The following is a 25029-nucleotide window of genomic DNA, read 5'->3' as shown; positions in this document are numbered from 1 at the left end:
CTTCCGACAAAGGGAAGATCGAATAGCATTTTATAAATCGAGCACACATAAGTCTTTTTCAAAATACCCAAAGTAGCTTTTGGATAGATTCAAACAATCGGAGTTCGATGACCATGAAGAAGTTGGTATAAATTATTTGTAAATTGACATAAATTATCTGTAAATTGTTGCAGTTGTAATAAGTAGCCCATTGAGTTAGTAAAATCAATAATCGTTAGCAGAGTAGTTTTACGGTCTAAAATTTAACTGAAAAACAAAACTCATTAATTGTCAATTTTTATGTTGTTTAGGGTTTAGGTGAGTGTGGTTCGTCATTCCATCTTTTGTAATAATTTTTTCATTAATTTAGCTTTTGTTTCTCTTAAAAATTATTTTATGCTGTTGCCATCATAATTCCTTGCACCTGATATACATTTTCAATGCTATATTAATACCAAGTTTGAGTGATTTTTGTTATGCCATTATTTCACACACGAAAATTGTAGTTGTTATATTAAATTTTCCCAAAAGAGAGCAAAACGTACAGATAGCCTAGTGGTAATCGTTGTAGGATTGAAGTGGGTGGTCTCCGGATCGAATCTTGGCAGCTGCTAACGCAAAAGGATTTAATTTGCTTTCGCCACATCATCCGCCCAGCTCACCCTCTCTCCTAATGGGCCTTGCTTCCGCGTGGGCTCCTGCCTGGTGGATTTCCCTCTGCTGGGATTCATTCCTCACAAAATCCTTCCGCCCAAGTGGGATTCTATCCACCCAACACCAATCTTCCCCCGCCTAGAGCATTTTTTTTCAACATTCTTGAAGCCATTTCGGCTTGGCCCTACCAAATCCCTCAACACACCTCCAAAACTCTATAAATACACCTCTTTACTCCATTTTATCTCCAAGAAAAAAAAAGAAGAAAAACTAGCCAAATCCATGCCAAATATTTCTCTCCCACTTCTCTCTCTCTAGATTTTTCTCACAAACAATATTTGAGATCCAAAACACAAAAAGATAAATAATTCACTTTCATTCTCTATAGATTGGAAGAGATAATATTTACTCTATATCAAACACTTTCTCTCACAAACTAAGGCTAACAAAGCCAAATTATATTTCTCTCTCTAAAAATGTCCAAGAGCTTGAGAAATCAATTCTCTTGCTCTTCACTTAGTAAGAGTAAAATCTCATCGACCCGCTACCTGATTCCATAATCCTCTGAAGCTCTTGGATGTGTTAGGTCTTGTCTTAACCTTCCTCGAGCCCTTTGGAACTTTAAAGAGTGACTTCTATTCTCAAATCAAGATTCAAAGATTTCTCTGAAGCTCTCGGATGTTTTGGGCCTTGTCTTAAACTTCCTCGAGCCCTTTGAAATCTCGAATAGTGATTTTGGGCCCATCCAAGACCATACACGTGACTATTCCAAGCACACCACGTGTCGACAAATGTTGAATCCAAAAAACGGCTTAACAATTTTTATGAAGAGTATCGTTAAATCAAGTAGTATATTTAAAACAAAAATATTTGGGCGATGATGATGGATCACTGTGGTGTAAAGAAGTTTACATCCACGTCGATTTGTAGAGTTGCAAGTCATAACTTAGATGGACCCAATTAACATTTGCAACTAAATAAGTATTGAGATTTTCATAGAAGAATTATAACATTTACATAAATATTTGTTATATCCTACTGGAAAACAACAATGGAAGTGAGCACCGTAGAGCATTAGCTGCAACCTTGCCATGCATAAAGTGATTTGTAAATGTGTCTTGCGTGAGCTCAGTGCATGCTTTTTCACTCCAAAAGCCTTGGACAACCAAACCTTAAAAGAAATTAAAATTCGAAATATTAAATTTATTGTATCCTCGAATTCCGAGTCCTAAGTCTCAACGGAACCGGCCACTAAAAAGCCCATCAAAGCTCAATCAGAGTCCACTCAAAATATTGGGTGCTGGTGGTATATCAGTGTGAGAGCTTGATTTTGAAGCTGAGACTTTGTTACAACACTGTGTGAGTTTCGAGCTTAAAAGCTGTAAATGTAAAACAATGACAAAATTGGTCAAATTGGTGAAAGGGCGTCTGTTATGCGAATTTGGAATATATTAATTAATAAAAAAGGACTCATCTGCAACAATTAAGAGAAAAGAAAAGGTAGAATTGTGGTAGAAATTAAAGGAGAAAATAGTTGAGGGATTTAAGTAATTATATTTGGAAAATGGGTCTTGTAAACTAAGCTACGAACAACACAGAAAAAAGAAAGAAAGAAAGAAAGAAGAGAACGAAGAGGAAGAAGAGAGAGAGAGAGAGAGAGAGAGAGAGAGAGAGAGAGGATCGGGAGTTGAAACGAAGAGAGGAAGAAGAGGCAGACGAGGACTCGAAGGCTTATTTTTTCGTGGTTGCGAGCACAGTACGGTAAGAGGAATTTCATTTCTTCTCTTCTCGAGTTCGATGGTATCAAGAGGATGTTAGGGCTTTTTATTTTGATGATGAATTGGAGCTTGATTGTAATATACTCTTGATTTTCCCTTGATTTCATTGTCTAGGGATTCGAAGTTGAAATTTGAGATTGAGAAGCTACGGCTTTGAGTTTTGGGGATTTTCTGATTTCATGAGTTCAAGTTTTAGAATCTGAAATTTAAAGCTTGTTTTTTGGATTCCCGTGATAATTCAAGTTGTGTCGATTGATTGCTTTGTTTTCTCTTCAAGTTGTATGGGTTTGGACCGAACTAAGTTGTGAGTTCGAGGATTGTTCTATGATGCTAGGCTTTCTGTTAATTAAGGTTCGGTTGATGTTGATTTCTTGGGTTGTGGCGTGATTTTGTTGGTTATCAAATGATTTCAATGTTGATTTCAATCTTCTTCTTGGAAGTTATGAATTTGGGCCTGAATTGGATCTGAGAATTGGTATTGAGTTAGAGATTGAATTGATCTAGATGTCTCTAATTTCTGGTTGGTAATTACTCGATATTATGTAATATGCTGAGAGTTTAAATATATGCTTGGTACTACCAAACAGAAATACCAAACACATAATAAGTGCAATTACCCTATCTTGTTTACATAAGAGTTCCACACAGTGAGATAAAATTTTGTTGCTTAGGGTTTTTTTTTTTTTTTTTTACCATGTTTCTATATGGAAAACCCATTGAAAAGGATAACTTTGTTAAGGTACCCACCACTGTAAGCTTTCTTGGTAAGTTGAAACCGAAACTCCAATGACGCGACGGGCCTTGTAAGTTTTTTGGCTTTTTTTTTCCTCACAATTTTTTAAATTTGTTTCGATATGTTTAGATACATGCTGCTTTGAGGTTTTTGTTTGCAATTCGAATAAATGCGTTAGTGTGTATAAAAAAGTTAACGATGTGTATAGTTACTCAATTTTGATCTTATAAACATGTTAGAATTCAGTTCAAATTTGGACATCTTTTTTATTCTTTGAAGTGAACTATATTCAAGTATTTTAGCATGCAGATTTGTTTTTTTTATTATTATTTATATTTTTTTTTATATACCATATATCCCAATCCATCTCCTAATTGTTTTGGTTATTTTGAATATAGGTGTTTGTTTGATTCAATCATGTAACTAGGAATAAAACTGAGCTCTTTCTTTTCCTTTCTTAATTTTCTTTCTACTTAGAAAAACACTTGGGTCTCAATTTTAATTTTTTTTTTTTTATAATGGAGAATTCCCCATAATAATTTGCAGGTCAAATTAATTATTTTGGCAATGATATCGGGAGACTCGACAGAGAGTGTCGTGGACCACCTCCTTGGATCACTGGCGGCTTCAGCAATCTTCGTCACAGTCTTCTCTCTCCAATTCCTCTCTCAATGGCTCGATTTCTCGGCCACTAAGAAAAAAGGACCGAAGAGCTCCGATGCAACAGAGACTCGTCTGCGAGAGGAGATAAAGCAGCTCTTGAAAGAGGCCAGCGCTCTGTCGCAGCCCTCGACGTTCGCTCAGGCCGCGAAGCTTCGGAGATCGGCCGCAGCGAAAGAGAAAGAGCTCGCTAACCATCAACGGTCGCTTAACAAGGAGGCGAGCGTAATATCGTACGACCTGCATCGGAGAGTTGTTTCTGTCTCCAAGGTTGTGTTGTATTTCGTGCTGATTTGCTGGTTCTGGAAGGTTCCGGTGGCCACGGTGCCGCAACAGCTCGTCCAACCCTTTGGTAAGATGTTATCGTGGAAAGGTGGAGGAGTTTCGGATGGGAATGTCATGGTGGGTGTGATTCCTTGGTTGATTCTATGCAATCGGGTCAGCAAATTTGCGTGCCGGCTTTTCAAAATTTAGATATTCGGCTTTAACATTGGGAATGCCTGAGTAACTGTAGTTGGCTGATTTACAATGTACACTAAAATTTTGAATAAATGTTTTTGTTTTTTTTTTCGGGGAAACAAGATGGGATTTAGGAATGTTGTTCGTCTCATAGTGGTTTTGCCGAGGATTAAGTAAATTTTGTACTAGGCTGAGTTGGGGGTTCTTCTTGTTTTTTTTCTATCTTTCTTCACAAATTTTAAAAAGATTCCAAGAATAAACCATGAATGTATTACCTTGCAAATATTAATTTATTGAATGTACCATGCTATCGATGAGCAGCAGATTCCGAACCATGTCCTTGTGAGCCCTCTGGCCATTAGTTTACGGAGGCAAGTGTTCTTGACAAAATATCAAGAGCTCCTTTTTCTATTATGTTTTTAGACTATCTATATAATTGTTAAGTATTGTGATTAGTTATTCGTAATTAAGGACTAGATGATATGCAAACAAACGATGAATTGCTTGACTATGACTATGACGTCATCATCTCTCTGACACCTCAATGCCAAACTTATTTTTCGAGTTTAGGCTCTTAAACTATGATTAGTTGTTGATAGTGTCGTTGCGATGTTTGCGCAGCAAACATTCTTTCTCGTATGCGAAGTTTGTGCAGATAGAGTCGCTGAACAACACCAGCTCTTGGCTCACCAACCATATTTTCTGTTGAATTATATTCTTCATGGATGTGGTCTTTATCGCCTCCCGTTGCCTATTCTCGTTGAAAGCTAGAATTTGGACATCTGTCGCCTAAGAAAAACACGAAACAATGAGCTATTAGGCGCGGATGATTTTTTTCTCTGATACGCATTCCTACGCTCAACATTAGTTTTGCTGATAAATGTGAGGTATGTGGTCTCATCTCATCTGTAAAGGGTAGAGAGAGGAAGTCATGAGTGAGAGAGATAATTGGCATTTGATTGCTTTGTGAAGAAATGAACTCCCTAAAACATGAAGTTGAAGATGGTATTTATAGAGCAAGGTTGACGAGGCCAAATGAGGTTGTGATGAGGCCAAACGAGATCATGATGAGGCCAAACGAGGATAAATGAGGACGAGGCCAAAACGAAGTCAAACGATGTCTTTTTTTGCTCAAGATTAGTCATTTTTTACTTGTGAAAAATGATGGCTTTTAGCATTTATAATTTTCTTTAGAATAAAAGTAAAATATCTCATAATAAGTTAATATATTTATGGAAAAGAATATGAGATATCCATGGAATTAGTTTCTTATAAATTGTGGTATTTGCGTAATTATCCATCTGATCTTGGAATTGAAGCCCAAGCCCGCTGTACGACGGGTGTTGGAGGCGAGGATAGAATCTAATGCTAACACATAAACGACAACTCAAATTGCTCCATTCTGAACCGTGCGATCAAGTCTAATCCGATGGATAAGATATGTCGTCGCACAAATGACAGACGTATAAAAAAGAAGTTGACCTATTCACTAATTCAGACTCAGATCAACACACTCTTCTCTGAGTTATATTTTTTTTTCCCTTCTCCGAATTCGGCTATTAGGGTTTACAAGTCTCCTTCTTTCTTCTTCGCTAGATTGTTATCGTGCGTTTCTTTATTCAGAACCTTATATGTTTGCATTTCATTTTCATCATCTCATTTTCGAATCTCTATTTTCAGTGCTTTTCACTTAGTTCATCTGCAAGGCAGCTTCTTGTTTGAATCTCGAGTAAAAAGAAAACGATTCAGACAATAATTTCCATTAGGAACCTTGCGAGACTGAAATCGCCACTATCACTCGCCTGAATTTGACCTTTCTTTTGATTCTTCAGGCCCTTATACTACTGGCAAATCTCGAATTTTATAACAAAAGGAAAAAAATATATATATATTTAAAAAGCAAACGCACTCTGTCCCAAAACAATTCAATGTTATGAGGCAATTTCTTCGTTTGCGAGATTTAAGGAATAGCTTACTCGCCCTTGTGATCTTTATATCAGTTATCTCATTGGGCACATAGCTGCGCTATAGTCATTTCAAATTATAATATGAATATGTTAGACCTTAGATTGAGCTTAGGAATTACCTATTGTTTACTTAAACCTTAATTTATGACCTATTGAAACTGTTATTTGCGAGTAAATTCTATTTTTCTTTTGTCTTAGTTTGTGTGCAAGGCAGCTTCTTGACTGAATTTCGAGATCATTCAAACTATTCAGACAATTATTTCCATTAGGAACCTTGCGATACCGAATTCGCCAGTATCACTCGCCTGAATTTGACTTATCCTTTGATTCTTCAGGCCCTTATATACTGGTATATCTCTTGATATAAAAATAGAAGTTAAAATTTAAGTTTAAAGCAAACGCACTCTGTCCCAAATCAAGTCAATGTTATGAGGCAATTTCTTCGTTTGCAAGAGTTAATGAGTAGCCAACTTGCCCTTGTGATTTTAATTCAGTGATTATCTCATTGGGCACTTGGCTGCGCTATAATCCTTTGAATAAGTAATACAAAAGTTAAGATCGCTGGGTAATTCTGTTTTAATTTGCTCATACTTAAATTGTATATTTTTGTGTTTCTACAAATTGTGTCTTCTGTGACTTCAGAATATGGATATGGTTACTCTATGAATGTTTTTACATGTTAAAAATGTTAGTTGGGTGAGGAACTTGACTGAAACAATTTAAATATGGAGCTTAATATTTTTTTTGTGGTCGGAGCCACGGAATATCATAAAAGCCTTCATGTATGGCGGAGGAAAACCGTGGTTACAAGGATAAGAGAGAAACAGAAACCAACGGAAAGAAAACAGAACAAACTCAAACATACAGGGCCCTAGGAGGCCGTGCGGGACCGCAACTCGCGATCATCGGCCCTAATGGCCTCTTCCGAACAAGGCGGGACTAAGCCCAGCCAGGTCGAGGACGAGTGATGGTTAACCGCGTAGCGCGCTAGATTATGCGTAGCGACATTACAAAGACGAGAAATATGCATAATGCGAAAAACCTCAAGCTCCCTCACCTCTCTGAAGATGCGGTCCATGATCGTCTCAAGCTCTGTCGCAGGCGTCGCGCCCTCATCGATCATCCTCACCACCCCCAAGCAGTCAGACTGGATCTCTGCTCTCCTGCCCCCGACGCTGCGAACTAGCTCTATGCCCTGGAGGACAGCATACGCTTCCGCAAGCTGGGGAGAGAACCCCCTAGCCAGGAAAAGCGTCTGCGAGGCGACAACTCTTATATGATGCGTCTGCGAGGTGACAACTCTTACGATTAAATGGTTGAAAATGGATATGCGGGTGTTTGTAAATGTTGTAATCTCTACCCGTCTAGCAAATTTGGCCGACTTTTTCCAACCCAGTTATATGATGCGTGTAAAATTCATCTGCTAAATAATAGTGGATTTTTTTAGATAATGAGTAAAATACTCAAAGAGTGCAAGCATCACATCTTGTAACAAGAAACGGTGCATCACAACTAAACTTCAGGGCTGTTGTATTTAAATCCAATTGCCAATATCTCTCCTAAAACGCTAACAATCGGGAGTTTTGGGTTTTCGGTTCCGGTGGAACATGATTTTCGAACGCTAACGATCGGAAGTTTCTGTTTTTGACCGGAAGTGTTTTGCTTCAGAATCGGAGACCACACTAGTTTTCGAGCAATTACACAACTCTTTCCAAATCCGAATGTGATGTTAATCGATGAACTTGAGCTCTCAAAGACGCAAGAAATAGAAGTTGTATAATCTATTTTGTGAACAAAAAAACGACAATAAGAATGTGAACAAAGCAAATCCTAAATACGAGCAAGAAATTAACTTAACTAGACAATTCATAGAGAAAAAAAAAGACATAGATACCAAATATAGAAAAAATAGTTGTTTTTTTGTTGATATTTAGACCAAATCAAAATTCTCAGTATGATACCATCCCCGGAACAAGCATCAACATCCACAAGAGCAAGCAAGGTTTCGGCGGCTCAGAGCACATAGCTATGGGTGCCGAGGTCGATCGAGTCAGGGGAGAGATGATGGGGAAACTGACGCACATGCGAAAGAAATATAAAAGAGATTTCTAACTAATTTGCTACATAATTATTGCCACATAATCATATTGGCTATTTCCCTAAAAGTTGCGAAACATAGGCTAAAAACAAATTTTATAGTTTCATTTTGGCTATTTCGCTACAATGCCCTTAAACAAATGTGTTATGTTAAACCAATGCAAAATTTTGATATTGACACGTAAATAATATATAATAAGTAGTAAGCTCCGTGTGTTGCAGCGGAATAATTAATATATTTTAATTTGTAGGAAAAAATATCTGGAGATATATCCAGAATTATCTAAGTTTGAAAAAATTAATGTAAAGTTTTTTGAGATATTTTTTTATTTCTAATTAAAAAAAAAACTCACTGTTCAATTTGTGTCTAAAGATTAAACCTCTACTTTAAATATAATAATAATAATAATAATAATACGACATTAAGTACACATTATAAACTCCAGCATATTGCGTTTGGTGAGGATTGAACCGTCACACAACAAAATTCTTTAAGGATAAATAATGATAAAGTCGGCGGAATTAGTTGCGTCAGTGGTTTCATGGAAGCTTTTATCATTTCTAAAAAAAAGTTGGACAGATTGTGTCACACTGTGGACGTGCTCACAGATATCAATATTCTAAAAGAAATTGTCAATTTAAATACGCCCTAATATTATGTGTTTATTTATATATTAAAATGAAATATTTAAAACTCTTCTCATTTGATGTCTTAAGTTTTCGGCGTAAGTGAGATATTATTTAAAATATGGTCTATTAGATATATAACTATATTTACGTTTTTTATTTAATCAACTTCTAGTAAATTTTTGGTAAATAGCCAAGAACAATTATTTACATGCGTAAATTGATTAAAATAAGCTATTTACGGAAAACGGAAACTTACTAATTGGATGACACATCATGCCACGTCATAATATTGGCTATTTATAAAAAAAAATTACCAAATGGCTAGTTAGTAAACATCCAAAATTTATATCGGGTGGTTAGCAAATTTTTTGTTTAAAATTTAGGTAGAATTGCTTGAAGAAAAAAAAAGATATTTAGGAAAGAGTTGAAAATTCCGGATATCATGGAATTACCATCTTAAAGTTAAATATTTGTGTGATTTCCCAATCTTTGTGAGAATGTGAATCCCATTCGGTTAGCCCTAATCGTAAAGTGGGGCTTTTTAATGGGGTTTGAGTCAGCCTCAAATCGTCGAGGCCCAATCCAGTAAGTCATTCTTAGACTCGAACCTTTTCTCTCTTCCAGAAAACAGAAAAGAATCGCTCCCGTGTTCATAGGTCCGGTACGGTGCGTTTGGTGTACGGTCGTCGATTCTCCTTCGAGCTGAGCACCACAGAACGCCGTGTCCTCGAAAAGGTCGGTCATTTCATTATTGAAGACTTTTTGTTTTTAGAACCGTCTATTCGGTGTCTTATTCTTGAAATCAAGATCTAGCTCAACGCTCACATAGACCCGGAGTTACTTGTTTTAATTGATTCTGTTTACGAAGAGCATTGCGCATATTGCTCATTCTTGATTTTTTATTTTTTTTATTTACAATTTGTGCACAATTCTAGTAAATTGTTCTGCTTTGATCTGGTGTATGATGTATTAGGGTAAACGATGAATTTATACTATTTGCAATGTATATTCTCAGTTGTGAACTGAGCCTCCAAGAAAGAATACAGTAGGGAAACTTAAATTACAACATTGTTGATTTAAACTGAAAAAAAATTGGTACTGGTTTAAACTGGATAGACCATGTTTATTAAAAGATTTGGAAGTTGTCATTTTTAACAAAAATTCGGAAGCTTTAGTGGAAAACTATGTTTAGTATATATAGCACGTTTTGGTACTAGCATTGATGATTTTTTTTTTTTTTTTTTTAATTCTTAAATATATGTATATAAATTTAGTTTTACAGTATTCTCAATTGCAGAATTGTTAAATTGTCTACAGGAGAAGATTAGAAAATGTCGAAGTCAACCATATTCATCAAATACGGCGGAAAATGGGATTCATCGAATAAATACGTCAAACACAAGGTGAAAATAATTCTTGTCGAGCCGACCATTAAATATGACGAGCTTTTGGAGAAGCTATGTAAAGAGCTACAACTAACAGACGATAGAACCCGAATGAAGATATCGTTTGATGCCAAAACAGGAGATAGTAAAGGTATGGAGATAGAAAACGACGACGATCTATCGGTATATCTTCATTTGTTGACAAACGATCCGGATTTCAAAAAATGTCCGATCGTGGTCGAAACTCCCATGGATGTCTTTGATTACGTCTCTTGCGAGGACGAGAGCAGAGATAAGCCGAAGAGGACTAGTATTCATCTTCTAACAGCCCCTCATAGTACTGATATTCTAGCAAAGACCAGTACTGATATCATAGCAAAGACCAGTAAGAGTGTTTCTAGATCCGCAAGCGAGCAAAGCGACAGCTTTGAATACTCTATGACTAGCAGCGAGAGTCAATCATGGAACGAGACTGAATCGCCTCTACGTCTACCCGGTTCCAAGATTAAAGACATGAAAGTGAACCTCGTCTTTAAGAGTAAAAGTGAACTAAAGGAAACTCTATCGATGTTTGCGATACGAAAACACTTTGAGTACAAGGTCCCGAGATCCTCCACAAAGGAACTATGCGCAAGGTACTAAAAATTTATGTTTAGATTTTACATATTCTTCATGTTTACACAGTCCAAATATTGATAATTTCTGTTGATTTTATTATTGACAAAGCTGCGTGCACAAAGATTGCAAGTGGATGATGAGGGCTAGGGCAATAAAAGGTACGGGCAGGTTTAGAGTGATAAAGTACCGTGGAAAACATGAATGCTTTGTGGATCCTCAAAGATCTGAAAACAAGCAAGCTACTTTTGGGCTTGTGAGCCGATGCATTAAGGAGAATCTTCGAGACCCAAAGGCGAAATACAATGCAAGAGACATAATGACTGATATGAAAGAAAAACATGGGGTAACAATCAGTTACAAGAAGGCTTGGATGGCAAAGGAACAAGCACTTAACGAAATACAAGGAACTATAGAAGAAAGCTATGCATGTTTGCCTTCTTACCTACACATGCTAAAGGAAAAAAATCCAGGCACAGTGACATATTTAGAGAAGGATGAAGAAAATAGGTAATACTTAATTTATAATGCTTACAAATTTTTGTATTCATTCCCTTTATTAATATGTTTCCAGTTTTATTTTTCTAGATATTTACGGTTTATTACAAAGAAAATGGGGGTATAAATGTTTACTGTTTGCTATCTAGTAACTAATTTTTCTGCCTTGTATAAAATTTCCGAGGATACATACAGATTCATTTTAGATTTCTTACGATGTTATATACAGTAGTTTGCCTATACCTGTATCAAATTTGACAAAACACTTTGGTTAAAAGTTTTGTGTAATTTTCGGACAGGTTCAAATACTTGTTTGTGGCCTTTGGGGCTTCGATAGAGGGATGGGAACATTGCAGGCCGATTATAGTCGTCGACGGAACTTTCTTGACGACGCGATGCGGCGGAACGTTGCACATTGCGTGTGCGAAAGATTCCAACAACCAAGTGTTCCCTCTCGCCTTTGGGATATGGGACTCGGAGAACGACGATGCTTGCATATGGTTTCTCGAAAAGCTGAAAGAGACGTTCAAGAAACGGGAAGATCTGGTCATAATATCGGACATGCACAAGAGCATCGAAAACGCAATCAGGACTGTGTTCCCCACTGCGCATCACGGGATATGCTCGTCCCATCTGAAAAAGAATTTGAAGAAAATGTTCAATAACGCTGGGATGATGGATTCCTACAAAGTGGTGATGTACACCTATTCTCAAGATGAATTTTTAAAAGCCATCGAAGAGTTGAGGGCTACGAATCCGAAGATTGCAGATTATCTCCACGAAGTTGATCCGTACAAGTGGGCTCGGTGCTTTTATCCGAGAAACGGTTACAACCTTCAGAATTTCAACTTGTCCGAGTCCATAAACGCTGTCATCAAAGACATCGTCAACTTGCCAATTGTTCCACTTTTGGAAGAGCTGAGAGCGGTTCTTCAGAAGTGGTTTTCGGAGAGGAAATCGACAGCGGCTTCGACATCGACTCCGGTGACAAATTGGGCAAATGAGGAGATAAAGAAAAAGATGGAGTATGCACATCGAATGGAAGTGAGTTTTTTTTTTTTTTTTTTTTTTTTGTAAATAGACAAAGATTTTCTGACGAACAGTATAGTAACTAAACTACATATAATTTAGAGTTATTAATAGCATTGCTTAGAAAAAAGCGCTTCAAAATTATTTATATTTCTTACAATTATTGACACTCGAAGTTTGAATAAAATTAATATATGAACAGATTATTGAGAATTCGAAGAAGGTAATTGTTGGATTTTTACTCAACAATAAGTTTCTATTTTTTATGAACAGGCTCAAATGACAAATGATGAGCTAATATATCAAGTGAGGTCCACAAAGCATCAGTATGTGGTTGACTTAAGCAAAAAAGCATGCAGTTGCCACGCATTTCAACTCGAAGGAATACCGTGCGCGCACGCTTTGGCGGCCATGGAAAAGGGTGAGCTGGAAAAATACGATTATTTCTCGAAGTGGTATAGCGTTGAATCGCAGAGAAGGGCTTACAACGGCTCTGTGAATCTCGTCGGCAACGAGGAAGATTGGGACGTCCCGAGCGAGATCAAAGGCCAAGTTTTGAGCACGCCGCTTTTCAAGAGCAAGCCGGGGAGAAGAAGGAAAACGCCGGCCAATTTAGAGAGCTCCTCAAAGCGCACCATCAATTGTGGGATCTGCGGTGAGACCGGCCACAACAAGAAAAGCTGTAAGAAGAGAAAAAGAGTAGAAGCAATAGAGTACAGAAACGAGACCGAGAACGAGAACGAGAATGAGAATGAATGATGCTTGATTTTAAGGTTAACTTAGTGTTAAGTTTGTGTCTTGGTAATCTTTAGAATGAACTAATTAATGAACGCCTAACAACTCAACCTCGTTTCGTGTTTAAATTTCGAGCGTCCGATTAGCTATGTTTATATTAATGAGAGAGTAATTTTATTATATTTGGTAGTAGTCACTAGTAACCCTTCTCTGTGCAAATAGTGTGCCTCAGTCTCAGTTGTATGTAAATCAAAGTATATTTAATGCTTCCGTGACTTTGGTTTGTTTTACCTTTCTTGAACATTGTTTTCTAACTGGTTATTTCTCTTCTTTCAGTTCTCACGACACATTGGTATCTTCGTTTGATTCCAATTTTACATATTTCTCTTCTTCTTCTTCTTCTTTTTTATTTTTTATTTTTTTAAAATACTTTTCACATTGTTGGTGTACCTGAACTGAAGCACTACTAAATTGATTCCATATGATTTTGGATGCCTTGTTCCTCAAGTATGTCAAGGTAACTGCGTGGTTTACCAATTATACCAGTTCTTATTTACCAATTAAGAAACTGCTTGGTCAATGGGGTTAATAGTTGTATATTAGTTGCTTTAAACTCTACATTACGGTTAAGGTAACTGCGTGGTCCACCATTCTTGTTTTGGAGGCAGTCCCATATGCACGGTTAATTGCTTGGGCAGAGAAAGAAGGTTCTCTCAAAGGCCAAGAGGGGTCTAAAAAAAGGCATCAAAAGCTTGATAGTATTTTTTTAGTTAAAAAAAACTAGTTCGTGTTCTTGGGGTTTTTTTTGTAAGTTTTGCTCTTCAAACTTAGTTTCATAAGTTTTTCAACTATTGTTGTACATATTTTTTGGGGTTTTCAGTCTTTTCGAAAGAAAATAAAGATCATACTTTTGGACTAAAATGGTTATATGTTATTTATTTATTTATTTATTATGGTTGATTGTCAATATTTGATGGTGGTCCCGAATGAAAAAAAGAAAGAAGCAAGCATGAAGAGCCTCCATGGGGTGTTCTACGCCTGTTGAAAGCTTATATAGCAGAACTCATTCAAGGTTTTGGTCAATTATCGATGGTTTTTGTCCGTTTTAAAAAATGTTCCATAAAGTTGTCTGGAACTGCGGGAAAATTTCGATGAAAACCATCTAAAATGTATAAAATATACACACTATCTTTTAAGATGGTGAGCTAAGGGCAACTTTCACCATATTAAGTGAAAAAAATGTATAGCTATTCAAATATTGACAATATAATGTACGAGTTTCAATTAGGACTATTATAGAGTATAGGAACTCGAGTTGTCTGAATGGTTATATCAGCACAAACTATCTCCAAGATAGAACTGTAGTTTTTATCTATTTACTTTGTCGTTACTACCCAAACAAATGCTTAGAGTCATTTATGACTTCGCAAATTATCACACATGTTCGTTGATCATTATTGTTTTAATATATCAATTCATCGTTACAACAAATCATATAGTACACAATCGATCAGATTAGACAATCACATTAAAAACATTTGAGCACAAACTACAATTACATATGGAGTAAATATCTCCATACAATGGAACTATCGGGCCACCGACGTTTTGAAACCTTAAATATTACCAAATAAAATAATGTAAATTTATTAAATTAAAGGTTAAAATGATAATAATTGCAAAAGCAAATTTTCTTTTCCAGAGAGAGAGAGGACGAAGTATAATGGGAAACAGGCACACATGCAAAAAGAACAGTCAGCTTTGCAAAGCAAACCAAAATTTAATTAATGGACGTCTCTATTTCTGTTCTTGTGCTTTGGATTGGATTGGATTTCCTCTAATATTCCGAAAAGAGCAAAAAAACAAAATGTTTCTAGATCTTTGATGTAAATTATCCAGCACTAGCAGGAAAAAGACAGGATAACTTCACTTAAAAAAAAAAAAAAAAAAAAAAGAGAGAGAGATGACATGATTTTAATTTATTTAATCGTTAATACTACCTCAGCAATGAAATCTTAATTCATTGCTAATATATAGCTTTTGTTTTTATCCTCCATAGCGACGTAATTATTTCCTTATCAACCACGACGTAAGATATATAATCAGAAAAATTAGAAAATTACATGCATATATATATATATATATATATATATATATATATATATATATATATATTCAAGTTGCTGCTTTGAATAGTTCTTTTAATAAATTTAATTGAAATTTCTCAATCGTAAAATTAAGTAGACCATCTTGTATCATATATAATAATTTGTCCAATAATATTTTCGAAAAAAAAAAAAACAACTTAACTACATGATAAATAACAAACATACTCAAGAAAAATGACTATATTATATAATATGATCCCAATACATATATATCAACACGAAAGAGGAAACTATAGAAATCAGTTGGTCTGACCACCTGATCCAGAGCCCAAATCCGTTCTTGGTGGCCTTCTTCTTGAAAATCTCAGCAATGAAGTGGTTGGGCTCACGAACTCTTCCTATATACATATAATTTAAAAATATGCAGAATTAATTGGTGATTTAAAAAGAATGTAAGAGAGTCATGAAAAAGATGAAAGTAAATGATACATACGGTACTGCTCTTCGTTTCTTCTTCATCATTCTCTCGAGAGGTGGTTTGGGGTTGACTTTGGTCAACATGGTCTTCATAACCTAAGCACTTGAGGAAAGACTTGACAGCTCGGTGAAACAAACCGCACAAAGGAGATGTGTTATCCAGAGAAGAAGAAGTGCAATAATAGTTTTTTTCTTCTGATCTTTGATCATGATCTCTCGTCACACCATGACCATCATCTTTCTCTAGAGTTTCCATTGTATCTCTTTCTTCTTCTTCTTCTTCTTCTTCTTCTTCTTCTTCTGCTTTGATAGTACTCTTTAATCTTTTCTTGTTTTATTTTTGGTCTATTGACCCATTTTCTCTGCGGTGGTGGTGGTTAGAGAGGCTATTTATTGCTACGTTAATGTATGTCGATATCTCTCTTGTATGACCCTACTTGTCATTTTGTGTTTATATCTTATTAAATGCATTCGATTCTCTCTCTCTCTCTCTCTCTCTCTCATATGAGGTATCGATGGTGGTAGGAGTAGGACATTTGATGATTTTGAATATGTGTTTTCTAAATTCTAGAATAGTAATAAATTCTTTTCCATTTTAAAACAAACTCTGAAACATTTGATTATAAATGTAGTATTACATTTATATACAAAGTACAAACTGGAAGTTTAAAAAAATTGATATATAATATTACATTTGCAATTAATGTGTTTGGGAAAATAATTATATAGATTATAGCATTATAAACAGTCCGATCTCGGACAAAATTTTATTTAGACTTTTTGACTGAGTTGATTTGGTTCTTAGAATTACAGAATGACCGAACCAAAGTGTAAAACAATTGAATCATAATCGACTTAGATTATTGAGTCGAAATCGAACTTAACAATTACAGTTCTTTTTATTACAAAAGAAGACTGCAGTTACATTTTTTTTTTTTTACCGTTTGTGTTATGTAGGTTTTAATTTTTTTTTTTTTAGGTTAAAGTGTTATGTGAGTTGATCATGAATCGGCACGGTCCCCTGGAACAAGGTTCGACTTTCCGGGGAAACCGGCCGGAATCCGGTCGGAATTCGTCGAACCGGAGGTCCCCGGGAGGGAATTCGAAGAAACCGATGCCGTTTGGGAATTCCGGCCAGATTCCGGGAATTCCGACCAAATTCCGGGAATTCCGTCGTTTTAGGTGTGCGCTCCGCCGGATTCCTCTTAGCTCAAGCCAATTTTTCTCAGATTTCGGGGAAACCGAGAGGTATCATCTGAGGGTTTCGTTTTTTTAGGGGTTTTTTTCAATTTTTTCATAATTTTGTGTCTTAAACTTAGAATATGATGATGGATTGATATGAATTGATGATTATTATGATGATATTATTGAATTTGAATTAATTTCGAGATTATTTGATTATTGTGATGGTGATGGTGTTGAAATGTTGAATTAATCTTCATTAGATTATGAATTAGTGATGAGAGGTTGGCTAGAGCCGTCGACCGGTTCTTCATTCACGAGTGACGAGACACTCAAGACACTCCACGTATAATTAATTACTAAGTAGTGTGTTTTATATTTTGTCGTACGTGTGTTTATTTAAACTATGAGAAGTGTGTTTATTTAATAACTCAATTTTTGTTTGGTTTGGTATGTTTGAAGTTTGAACTATATGAGAAATGTGTTTGTTTAAGAACTCATTTATGTTTGATATGTTTGAAGATTGAACCTATGAAAATAATGTTTGTAATTTCAAAATATTTTCCTAGATACCTCTCGGTTTCCCCCATTTTTGCCGGTTTCCTCTCCGGTAAACGGTTTCCTACCGGTATCGGTTTCCTTTTTATTTCCTGAATTCCCCCCGGTTTTCCCGACGGTAAGCGGTTTCCCCTCAAAATTGAAGTCCCGGTACGAAAACGGTAACGGTAAGTCGATCCTTGCCCTGGAATACCAATAGAATGTACGTGTAGTTTTCAGGTACTACTTTATCATCATTAAGCACAGTCTCGTCTGTTTATTTTGTACGTTGACGTTTATAAATGCCTATATTCCTGCCCTTTAACACGTTTACTCATTGTTTACGACGTGATGACTATTTGTGCTTTTTTCTCATTCATGATTTAATACAAATGTTGTTTCATTTTTTTTTTTCGCTGTTTTTTCCCTATTAGCTTCTCGAACTTTTAGATATATAGCAATTTGATAACTATGTATGTTTATTCTAAGTACGTAGCAGTGACGCTTGAAATTATTAAACCTAATGTTGTGATTTTCTTTTTCATAAATTTTTCTCTGATTATAAACGAAGAAATATTTATATGTATACAATGTATACGGATCAACTCACCATCACTCGCTTAACTATATTAAGATAGATTTTACAAAATAATATAAAATCTTTTTTTTTTTTTTTTTTCCTTTCAACATGTTCTCATGGGAAATTTGGCAAGACGAAATTGCGAGGTATAAGACATTATTATTACTATATTTGGACTCAATATTTATGTGCTTGTGACTTGTGAGGGAGATTTAACCTCGTTGGTCTTTAATATAGGCCTAAGCTTTGACAAAATGTCTCCAATAGAATGCAAAGGGTCCCAATTTATGGATTAAATGGCATCTACTACTCGTATTTATTAACCAGGAGTCAATGTTAAATGAGCAATACTGCTCATTATTTATGGTTAAATAAGCCTATTTTATATTATAAATGAAACGATGACTGGAAGACTAGCTTTAGCTACACTACTACTACCCTTTAAACACAGTTAAAAATGAGTATTATTTTGTTCTTTGAAACAATTAAAAATGAGAATACTATTTAGTTCTTTTAATTTACCAATATGTCAAAAAGTAATAAAAAAAATTCTCTGAATTTTCTTTTGGACAGAGAGAGGAATTTGATATTGCCGACTAGAAGTAGATACGTCACTTGTTTTGTTTGACGTGTATTTAGTTATTTCATGGTCCTAAGACAGAATAGATACATAGTACAGATGTCATCTAGTCAAAATAACATATATATCTTAGTTGAAGTATATGCCAAATTGGCCAGAGAGTGCGATTATACATCATAACCTTGAACAACGCAATATTCCTCTGAATGGCAAACTCAGATTCTTTTGCTCTTAGTAAGCCAAACACTAGAGTTAAAAGTTTTTCATTCGGACTGTGATTATACAAAAAAATAACAGATATACATATCATACCAAGTCATTTACCGATTATAAATTGTATTAGGTTACCTAATTACTGCAACATATTATTCAATGCAATTAAGCCTCGTGAAAGACCAAAAAAAGGGAGAATTAAAGCATAGCTTCGTCATGAAAGACAAAAAGATTCTAGCTCAAAATCATAACAAAAGGTTTCTCAACTACCTCATCATAACGAATCATCATAAGCACACCATAACGATTCATTTATACAATGAGCCTTAAAATATGTTTTTAATTTTTTTATTGATATAACTTAAGGGTATTTTAAATTTAGTGGTTGTTATAAGAGCATCTTTAATGGTTTCTTGCTTAACAATTGTAGGGATTTGCTTGTAAATATCAAAAATGTTTAGTTAGTTGCTTAACCATTGTTTTGCATATTGGCTATTGATTTAGCTAAGCAAATCTAAGCAAATTAGCTAATTTAAGCTAGTTGCTTAACTATTTAACTCTAGAAAATTCCATGTGACAAAAATACTATTTAGCTAAGCAATACATTTAGCTAAACCATTAAAGATGCTCGAGCCTTATATAAGTAGGTTTCTACTTTCTAGTACTAAACTATTTTTTATCAATACTTAGGAAATTGTTTTTTTATATATATATAATATAAATTTACTTTATACATCATATCATCAATTACATTTACATTGAATATTTAATCACAAATTATATTGAACATTTAATCACAAATTATAAGATACAAGAACTTAGATACCATCTCCACTCATAAAATATATACGAATTGTTTTTCAAAACAATGTATACAAGGTTTTTTTTTTTGTTTGTCATATTGTACCAAACTAGCGAAATTTCAATCTTAGATACAAATGCTCAAGTAGTACAGTAGTCCAACCAGTGATTCAAATACTGTTAATCAATCATTTACTAACAATCCGATATTATTTTCAAACACTCAAGGCTTTCTCTCTGTTTTGGAGTGAGAAAACCCTAAATCTTAGATCTTCGCCGCTTCTCCCTGGGCGTTGGTTGCCGCCATCGATGGTGACTCTGTCCTAACCATTTTTTACAAGCCCCTACTCCTCTCCTTTCTCTCGACTCTTAAAAATTCATAAATATAATAATAATTTCAAGCGAGTAGCGTATATATGGGTATGGTACATAAAAATCATATAATTTTTAATGGTTAATATCTGTTCCCTACCTATTACTCATTTACGCGGGTTAGACCATACCCGTTATAGGTAAGGTCTTGCAGGAACGTGGGTACATAGGTAAAATTGTCATCCCTAATCGGGCTCAAAATGGCTCAGTGTCAAACCGTTTTGTTCGCGTATATTTTTTTATATATTGAAAAATCAAATCCGCCAAAAAATAATTGAAAATAGTTGGAGTTAAATCTTTGAGAAATTGCTGAAACTACCACCATATCAATAATTTTTTCCAAAAATAGTTGGAGTTATACTTTGGTGGATTTTTGGAAAAAATTATTGATATGGTGGTAGTTTGAGCAATTTCTCTAAATCTTTTAAGTTTCACCATTCCAAAAAATGCGACAGATTTTTTTTCTTTTCAACAACTTGTTTTTCCGATGAAGAAAAAAAAATCCCAACCTTCCACCGACCGGTAACCACCAAAAAGTGACTTTTCTGCAGCGTTTTAATTCCAAATCCAAAGCATTGTACAAGTTACAAACAATCGATATTTATGGCCAAGTAATTTCTCTTAAATAATGTGTTTTTCTACTTGATTATATAGAGATCACATCTAACCGTTAAAACATCCCTCCTGCTGTCGTTTCTCGTTATACGCTGTTGATGTCGTTTTTCTAGAGTTCCGTCTAGCTTTGTCGTTCAACCCAATTATTAGTGTCATTGAATATAAGCTATTGCTAATGTTTGAATCTCATTTCATTGCGGTACTCTTTCAAAGCCTCATTAATTCTTCTTTTCAACAACAATAATATCAAGGGAATAGGTTTCATATCTTCCAACATTTTGCCTGCGCAATATTTGCATGAGAATAATTTGCCTCTAGGAAAAAAAATGTAGCACTTTAATAAAATAATAAAAAAATGTAACAAACAAAGCTCATGTTGAAAATTAAATAAATAAAGAGTATTGATTTACATGTGTATGGCTGATTTGTGGTAACAATTTGAGTGGGGTCCACTCATCGGAATTGAATAATTCCAAGTGATACGGATTCCTCGTAACGAGGGCTATAAAATTGAATATTTGTTTGCCAAAATCAGACCTAGGATGAATGAGAAATTGATGCTCAAAGTAGGCTAAAGAAACACATTTATTTTGTGGTGTAGAAGTGGAATACCAAGAGTCTCACATTGGTTGGGGATGTGTGCTGTTGTAGTGTTTAAATACTATCCTCTTTAATTAGTGGATATCCAAGTGCAAGAGAGGAGAGTGTTTGTCGGTTAACCCTTAACCCCTCACACGCACCGCCGTCGAGCCGAGCTCGGGTTTCGGGAATGTCTCGGTCTCGGGCTTTCTTTTTACTAAAAATTTCACTTCTGAAAGTTTTAATTCCTCAAGTAACTTGTTGCGTTATGTTGGAAATTAAACATGGAACTGTGCATTAAGACCTGGACGGTTTGAATCTGTGCATTAAGGCTGATGGAACGGTTCCTCTCCTTTATCACGAGTTATGGAGTGCATTAAAGCTGCCTGTTTGTAACCTCTCCATTATCACGAGTTATGGAGCTTTATTGAGCTTAATGGTACCCGTTTAGAGCTGTTGCTCAGGGTATAGCGTATGCCTATAAAAGGCTGAGCTTCCTCTCATTTCGAACACACCGAATCTAATAATCTCACGCTGTTCCCGAGCTTCCCTCTTCCCCAGAAAAATTTCTTTTTGTCTTGGTGATAGTTTCTGACATAGGTTCTAGTTCGCCGTCGATACACTAAGTGATGCATTTGTGTGTCCTGTTGTCGTTGTATCCTGAGAGGCTGTCGTCCAAGTAATCTTGCACCTGAGGAGGGCGATAAAAAACTTCAAGGAAACCGTCCAACGGACATCGAATCTTTCCTTGCCGTCTTCTTGCTTTGCGTTACTATTTCCGGTCTTTGTTAAATCTTTTTATTTCCTTGCATAAGTCTTCATTTTCCCGTCAATTTTAATTGTAATATTGCTAACAGCTCAGAGTTTAACTTCTTCTGGTCATCAAACAGAGAGATGCAACAAACCAAAACAAAAAAAAGATTTATAGTAAAATTTGACAGCCTACAAAAAGTCAATATTGTTTTTTAAAAAAAGGTCGACTATCTCTGTTTTCCTTTCATCTTGTTCCACAATTATGGATCTTCACAATCCAAATGGCTTGACTTGAACACAGCACATATTTTTCTCTTAATCCCTTTGTTTTACAAACCCGACAGCCCAAGCACTCTATTTTTTTTGTTTAATTTGAAAGTAGTCAAATATTTACACATTTACTCATCTTTGTTCTTTCTTCTTTGCGAGGTTGAAGGAATATCGGACGGGGAATCCAATCCCAAGCACTTCAAAAACGCCGTTCTTGCGAGCCTAAAGTAGAAACATGGATGAAAATTTACATTGGGCCCACTTGAGACCCGATCTTCTCGTTCTTCGTCACCGCCACCGATCTCTCTTCTCACAACCACTCTTCTACTAATTGTTCCCTCTACTAACTCCCCTTTTAAGCTCCTGTTTTTCCCAACCTTCATACCAAAACAAAAAAAAATTTAAAAAACGAACAGATTAATCACCCTCGTCGTACTAAGACATATTTCAAAAATATTTTACAAATTTTTTTTGCGGCGCAAAAATGTAGGTAATTGACTGTACTAAGTTTAACGAATACACCTATGTAATAATACTTTGTTAAGCACTAGAAAATATAGAAGAAAAAAAACATAGAAGTCAATTTTTGTATGAGTTGTTTTCTTGTTATATAAGGAATAAGCTAAACCGTTGGCATGACTAGCTAAATCTTTTTTTTTTTGGGTTATTATAAAAAAAAAGGAATATGCAAACGCTCTTAACATAATCCATCAACATATGAGATAACATGAATCCAGGAAAGAAAACTAAATTTTTCATTAAGGTTTGTGACACAGATTGAGTTCTTTCTAGCAAATCTTTGATATCAAATAAATTATAAAAACGAGAATAACTTAACTGGGGATAACAAGATGTAAACCATAGTTAAATACATTTTTTTTTCCTATTTATCTAGAAATCGTTTATTAGGCGGTTTCTTATTGAATGTCCAACGGATTTAGACAGGGCTATGAATGGAATTGACTTGGATTAGGATCGTATCAAAGTCATTAGGTAAGAATCCAAGATCTGCTTTATTATTTTTATTTCTTTTTGTCTCAGAGGAAAACAATAATAAATACATGATATGCATGATTTCCAAAATAAATTATTGTAAGGTACTGGGTACACCTTAATTGTTGGTTTTAAACTAATAATAATTATTATAAAATAAATAAATAATCTTGGCTCTAATAATGTTTTGAAAATATCACCTTCTCTAAATAAAATACTATCATTAATCCCTCGACCTATGTTTTAGTTTTGCTAATATCGCCTACAACATTTTCTATGAATTTTTATTTAATCAATAAAAATGGTAAGTTTTTATAATGGAGCTAAAAATTACCGGGATAAATAAAAGGTTCAATCATTTGAACCCAAAATAATTGGTAATGCCATCAAATGCTTCCAAGGATAACAGAACAGCTAAAACAAACTTTAGTACAAACTGCACAAAATGATTGACTTCCTAAACTTTCTATGTCCGCCCTCAATTATTTATTTAAATAATGAAATTAAGAACCTCTTTTTTTGGATCAAAACTGTTATTATTCCATCAAGGATTGAAATCATGTAAGCTAAAGTTTTCTATTTATATTTTTATTTTACGGATTGAACAACATCAACTTTGCTTAGCATTAAATCCAAGCTAATAATAACAATAATCAACACAATGTAACTAACCAAATTCATTTATTTCTATAATTCCATAAATAATAGAAAAATAAAAACCCATGATCTATCTTCTTGTTGTGGTTTGGAAACAAATACACAACAAACCAACAAACAAACCAAAATAGCAATAAAACAGAGAAAACCCATATAATAAAGAAACGATCTTTTTTTTATCCTTTCTTTGCTAATAAAGAAGATAACGAAGAGTATTTCTGACCTGGGAAATCTGAGAGAGATTCGCTGTTATAACCGTTGAATCTCTCTTCTGGGATTTATCGATTGAAACGAAACGACTTGAAGAGGAAGAGGAAGAAGAAGAAGAAGAGTTGAGATTTGGGTCATTCGTGGGATCTTGTAAAGAAACCGAGGATAAGCAATAGAGAAGAAAAATTAGAAGAAACGTCACAACTAATTGAACCAATATAAGCCATGGGATTCTGTAGCTTTCAAGTGTCAGTTCGTCTCCAAAATCAAACATGGCCTTCAGAGAGAGAGAGAAATTGAAATGGGGTTGAAAATTATTAAGTATTATTGAAGGGTTTTGAGAATATTTGACATAAGCTGTGTTCACACGCCACGCGCGAGATTTGGGACGCGTAAAGCGATGACAGCTTATATTTTTATCATTCCATTTGTATGTAATGCCAATGTTAATGTGACGTTTAGAATTAAAATATAAATCTAAAGTCGCTGTAATGTGTGAGCCTGTGAGGTAAGAAGGTTATAATAAGGTGAGAATTATCTCACTGATGATAAATAGATTTTGTGTAAATAGTAAATAGAGAAAAAGAAATATTAATTGATCGTGTAGCCGAAGACTCTTAAAAAAGGCCTAGAAGATTGCCATTTTCAATTTATTGACTTATTAGTAAAGAAATTAGTGACTCTAGATTGGAAAGTGAAAGGCTTACCTTTTATCGTTGATTTTTAAAAATTTGACATACCATACTATGGGTTGACACTAAGGCTAAAAAATAAATAATAAAAAAATAGTAGATAAAAAAAAAAAAATCTGTAGAGCTGCCTGAATGCCAAAATTAGATTAACACTAAAAAAATAATAAATTTAAATACAAATCCAACCCTCA

The 25029-nt window shown here is 34.9% G+C and overlaps 3 protein-coding genes across 4 annotated transcripts; 2 read left to right on the top strand and 1 right to left on the bottom strand.

The window, feature by feature from the left end:
* Positions 1-2020: 2020 nt before the first annotated feature.
* LOC149399331 (tail-anchored protein insertion receptor WRB-like protein) lies at positions 2021-4374 on the top strand. Of its 2 annotated transcripts, none has more exons than XM_089610918.1 (2): positions 2021-2394; positions 3669-4374. In XM_089610918.1, the coding sequence occupies exon 2, from the start codon at positions 3712-3714 to the stop codon at positions 4276-4278; it is 567 nt and encodes a 188-aa protein (XP_089467044.1). In that variant the 5' UTR covers positions 2021-2394; positions 3669-3711; the 3' UTR covers positions 4279-4374. The 2 variants fall into 2 exon arrangements, with proteins under 2 accessions (XP_089467044.1, XP_089467043.1); XM_089610917.1 differs by having other exon boundaries at positions 2104-2394; positions 3691-4374.
* Positions 4375-9507: 5133 nt separating this feature from the next.
* Positions 9508-13561, top strand: LOC149399330 (uncharacterized). The gene is made up of 5 exons (XM_089612483.1): positions 9508-9692; positions 10275-10977; positions 11069-11467; positions 11755-12499; positions 12758-13561. Exons 2-5 carry the CDS (start codon positions 10289-10291, stop codon positions 13241-13243), a joined length of 2319 nt encoding a protein of 772 aa, XP_089468609.1. The 5' UTR covers positions 9508-9692; positions 10275-10288; the 3' UTR covers positions 13244-13561.
* An 8614-nt stretch (positions 13562-22175) lies between these two features.
* Positions 22176-24443, bottom strand: LOC149399329 (uncharacterized). Its single transcript, XM_089611055.1, has 2 exons — positions 24160-24443; positions 22176-22663 (listed from the first exon to the last, which is right to left on the bottom strand). Exons 1-2 carry the CDS (start codon positions 24418-24420, stop codon positions 22415-22417), a joined length of 510 nt encoding a protein of 169 aa, XP_089467181.1. The 5' UTR covers positions 24421-24443; the 3' UTR covers positions 22176-22414.
* Between the last annotated feature and the right edge of the window lie 586 nt (positions 24444-25029).

Source organism: Urtica dioica, chromosome 4, assembly GCF_054948205.1.
Source record: "Urtica dioica subsp. dioica isolate 48M chromosome 4, U.dioica_male_clone48M_v1_H2, whole genome shotgun sequence".
Classification (NCBI taxonomy): domain Eukaryota; kingdom Viridiplantae; phylum Streptophyta; class Magnoliopsida; order Rosales; family Urticaceae; genus Urtica; species Urtica dioica.
This window is presented reverse-complemented; position numbering and strand designations above follow the sequence as displayed.

Coding starts and splice junctions, on each gene's coding strand:
- LOC149399331 (XM_089610918.1), top strand. CDS start 3,712: ATGATATCGGGAGACTCGACAGAGAGTGTCGTGGACCACCTCCTTGGA.
- LOC149399330 (XM_089612483.1), top strand. CDS start 10,289: ATGTCGAAGTCAACCATATTCATCAAATACGGCGGAAAATGGGATTCA. Junction 10,978..11,068: donor ACAAAGGAACTATGCGCAAG/GTACTAAAAATT, acceptor TTATTGACAAAG/CTGCGTGCACAAAGATTGCA. Junction 11,468..11,754: donor GAGAAGGATGAAGAAAATAG/GTAATACTTAAT, acceptor ATTTTCGGACAG/GTTCAAATACTTGTTTGTGG.
- LOC149399329 (XM_089611055.1), bottom strand. CDS start 24,420: ATGTTTGATTTTGGAGACGAACTGACACTTGAAAGCTACAGAATCCCA. Junction 22,664..24,159: donor ATCTCTCTCAGATTTCCCAG/GTCAGAAATACT, acceptor TTTGGTATGAAG/GTTGGGAAAAACAGGAGCTT.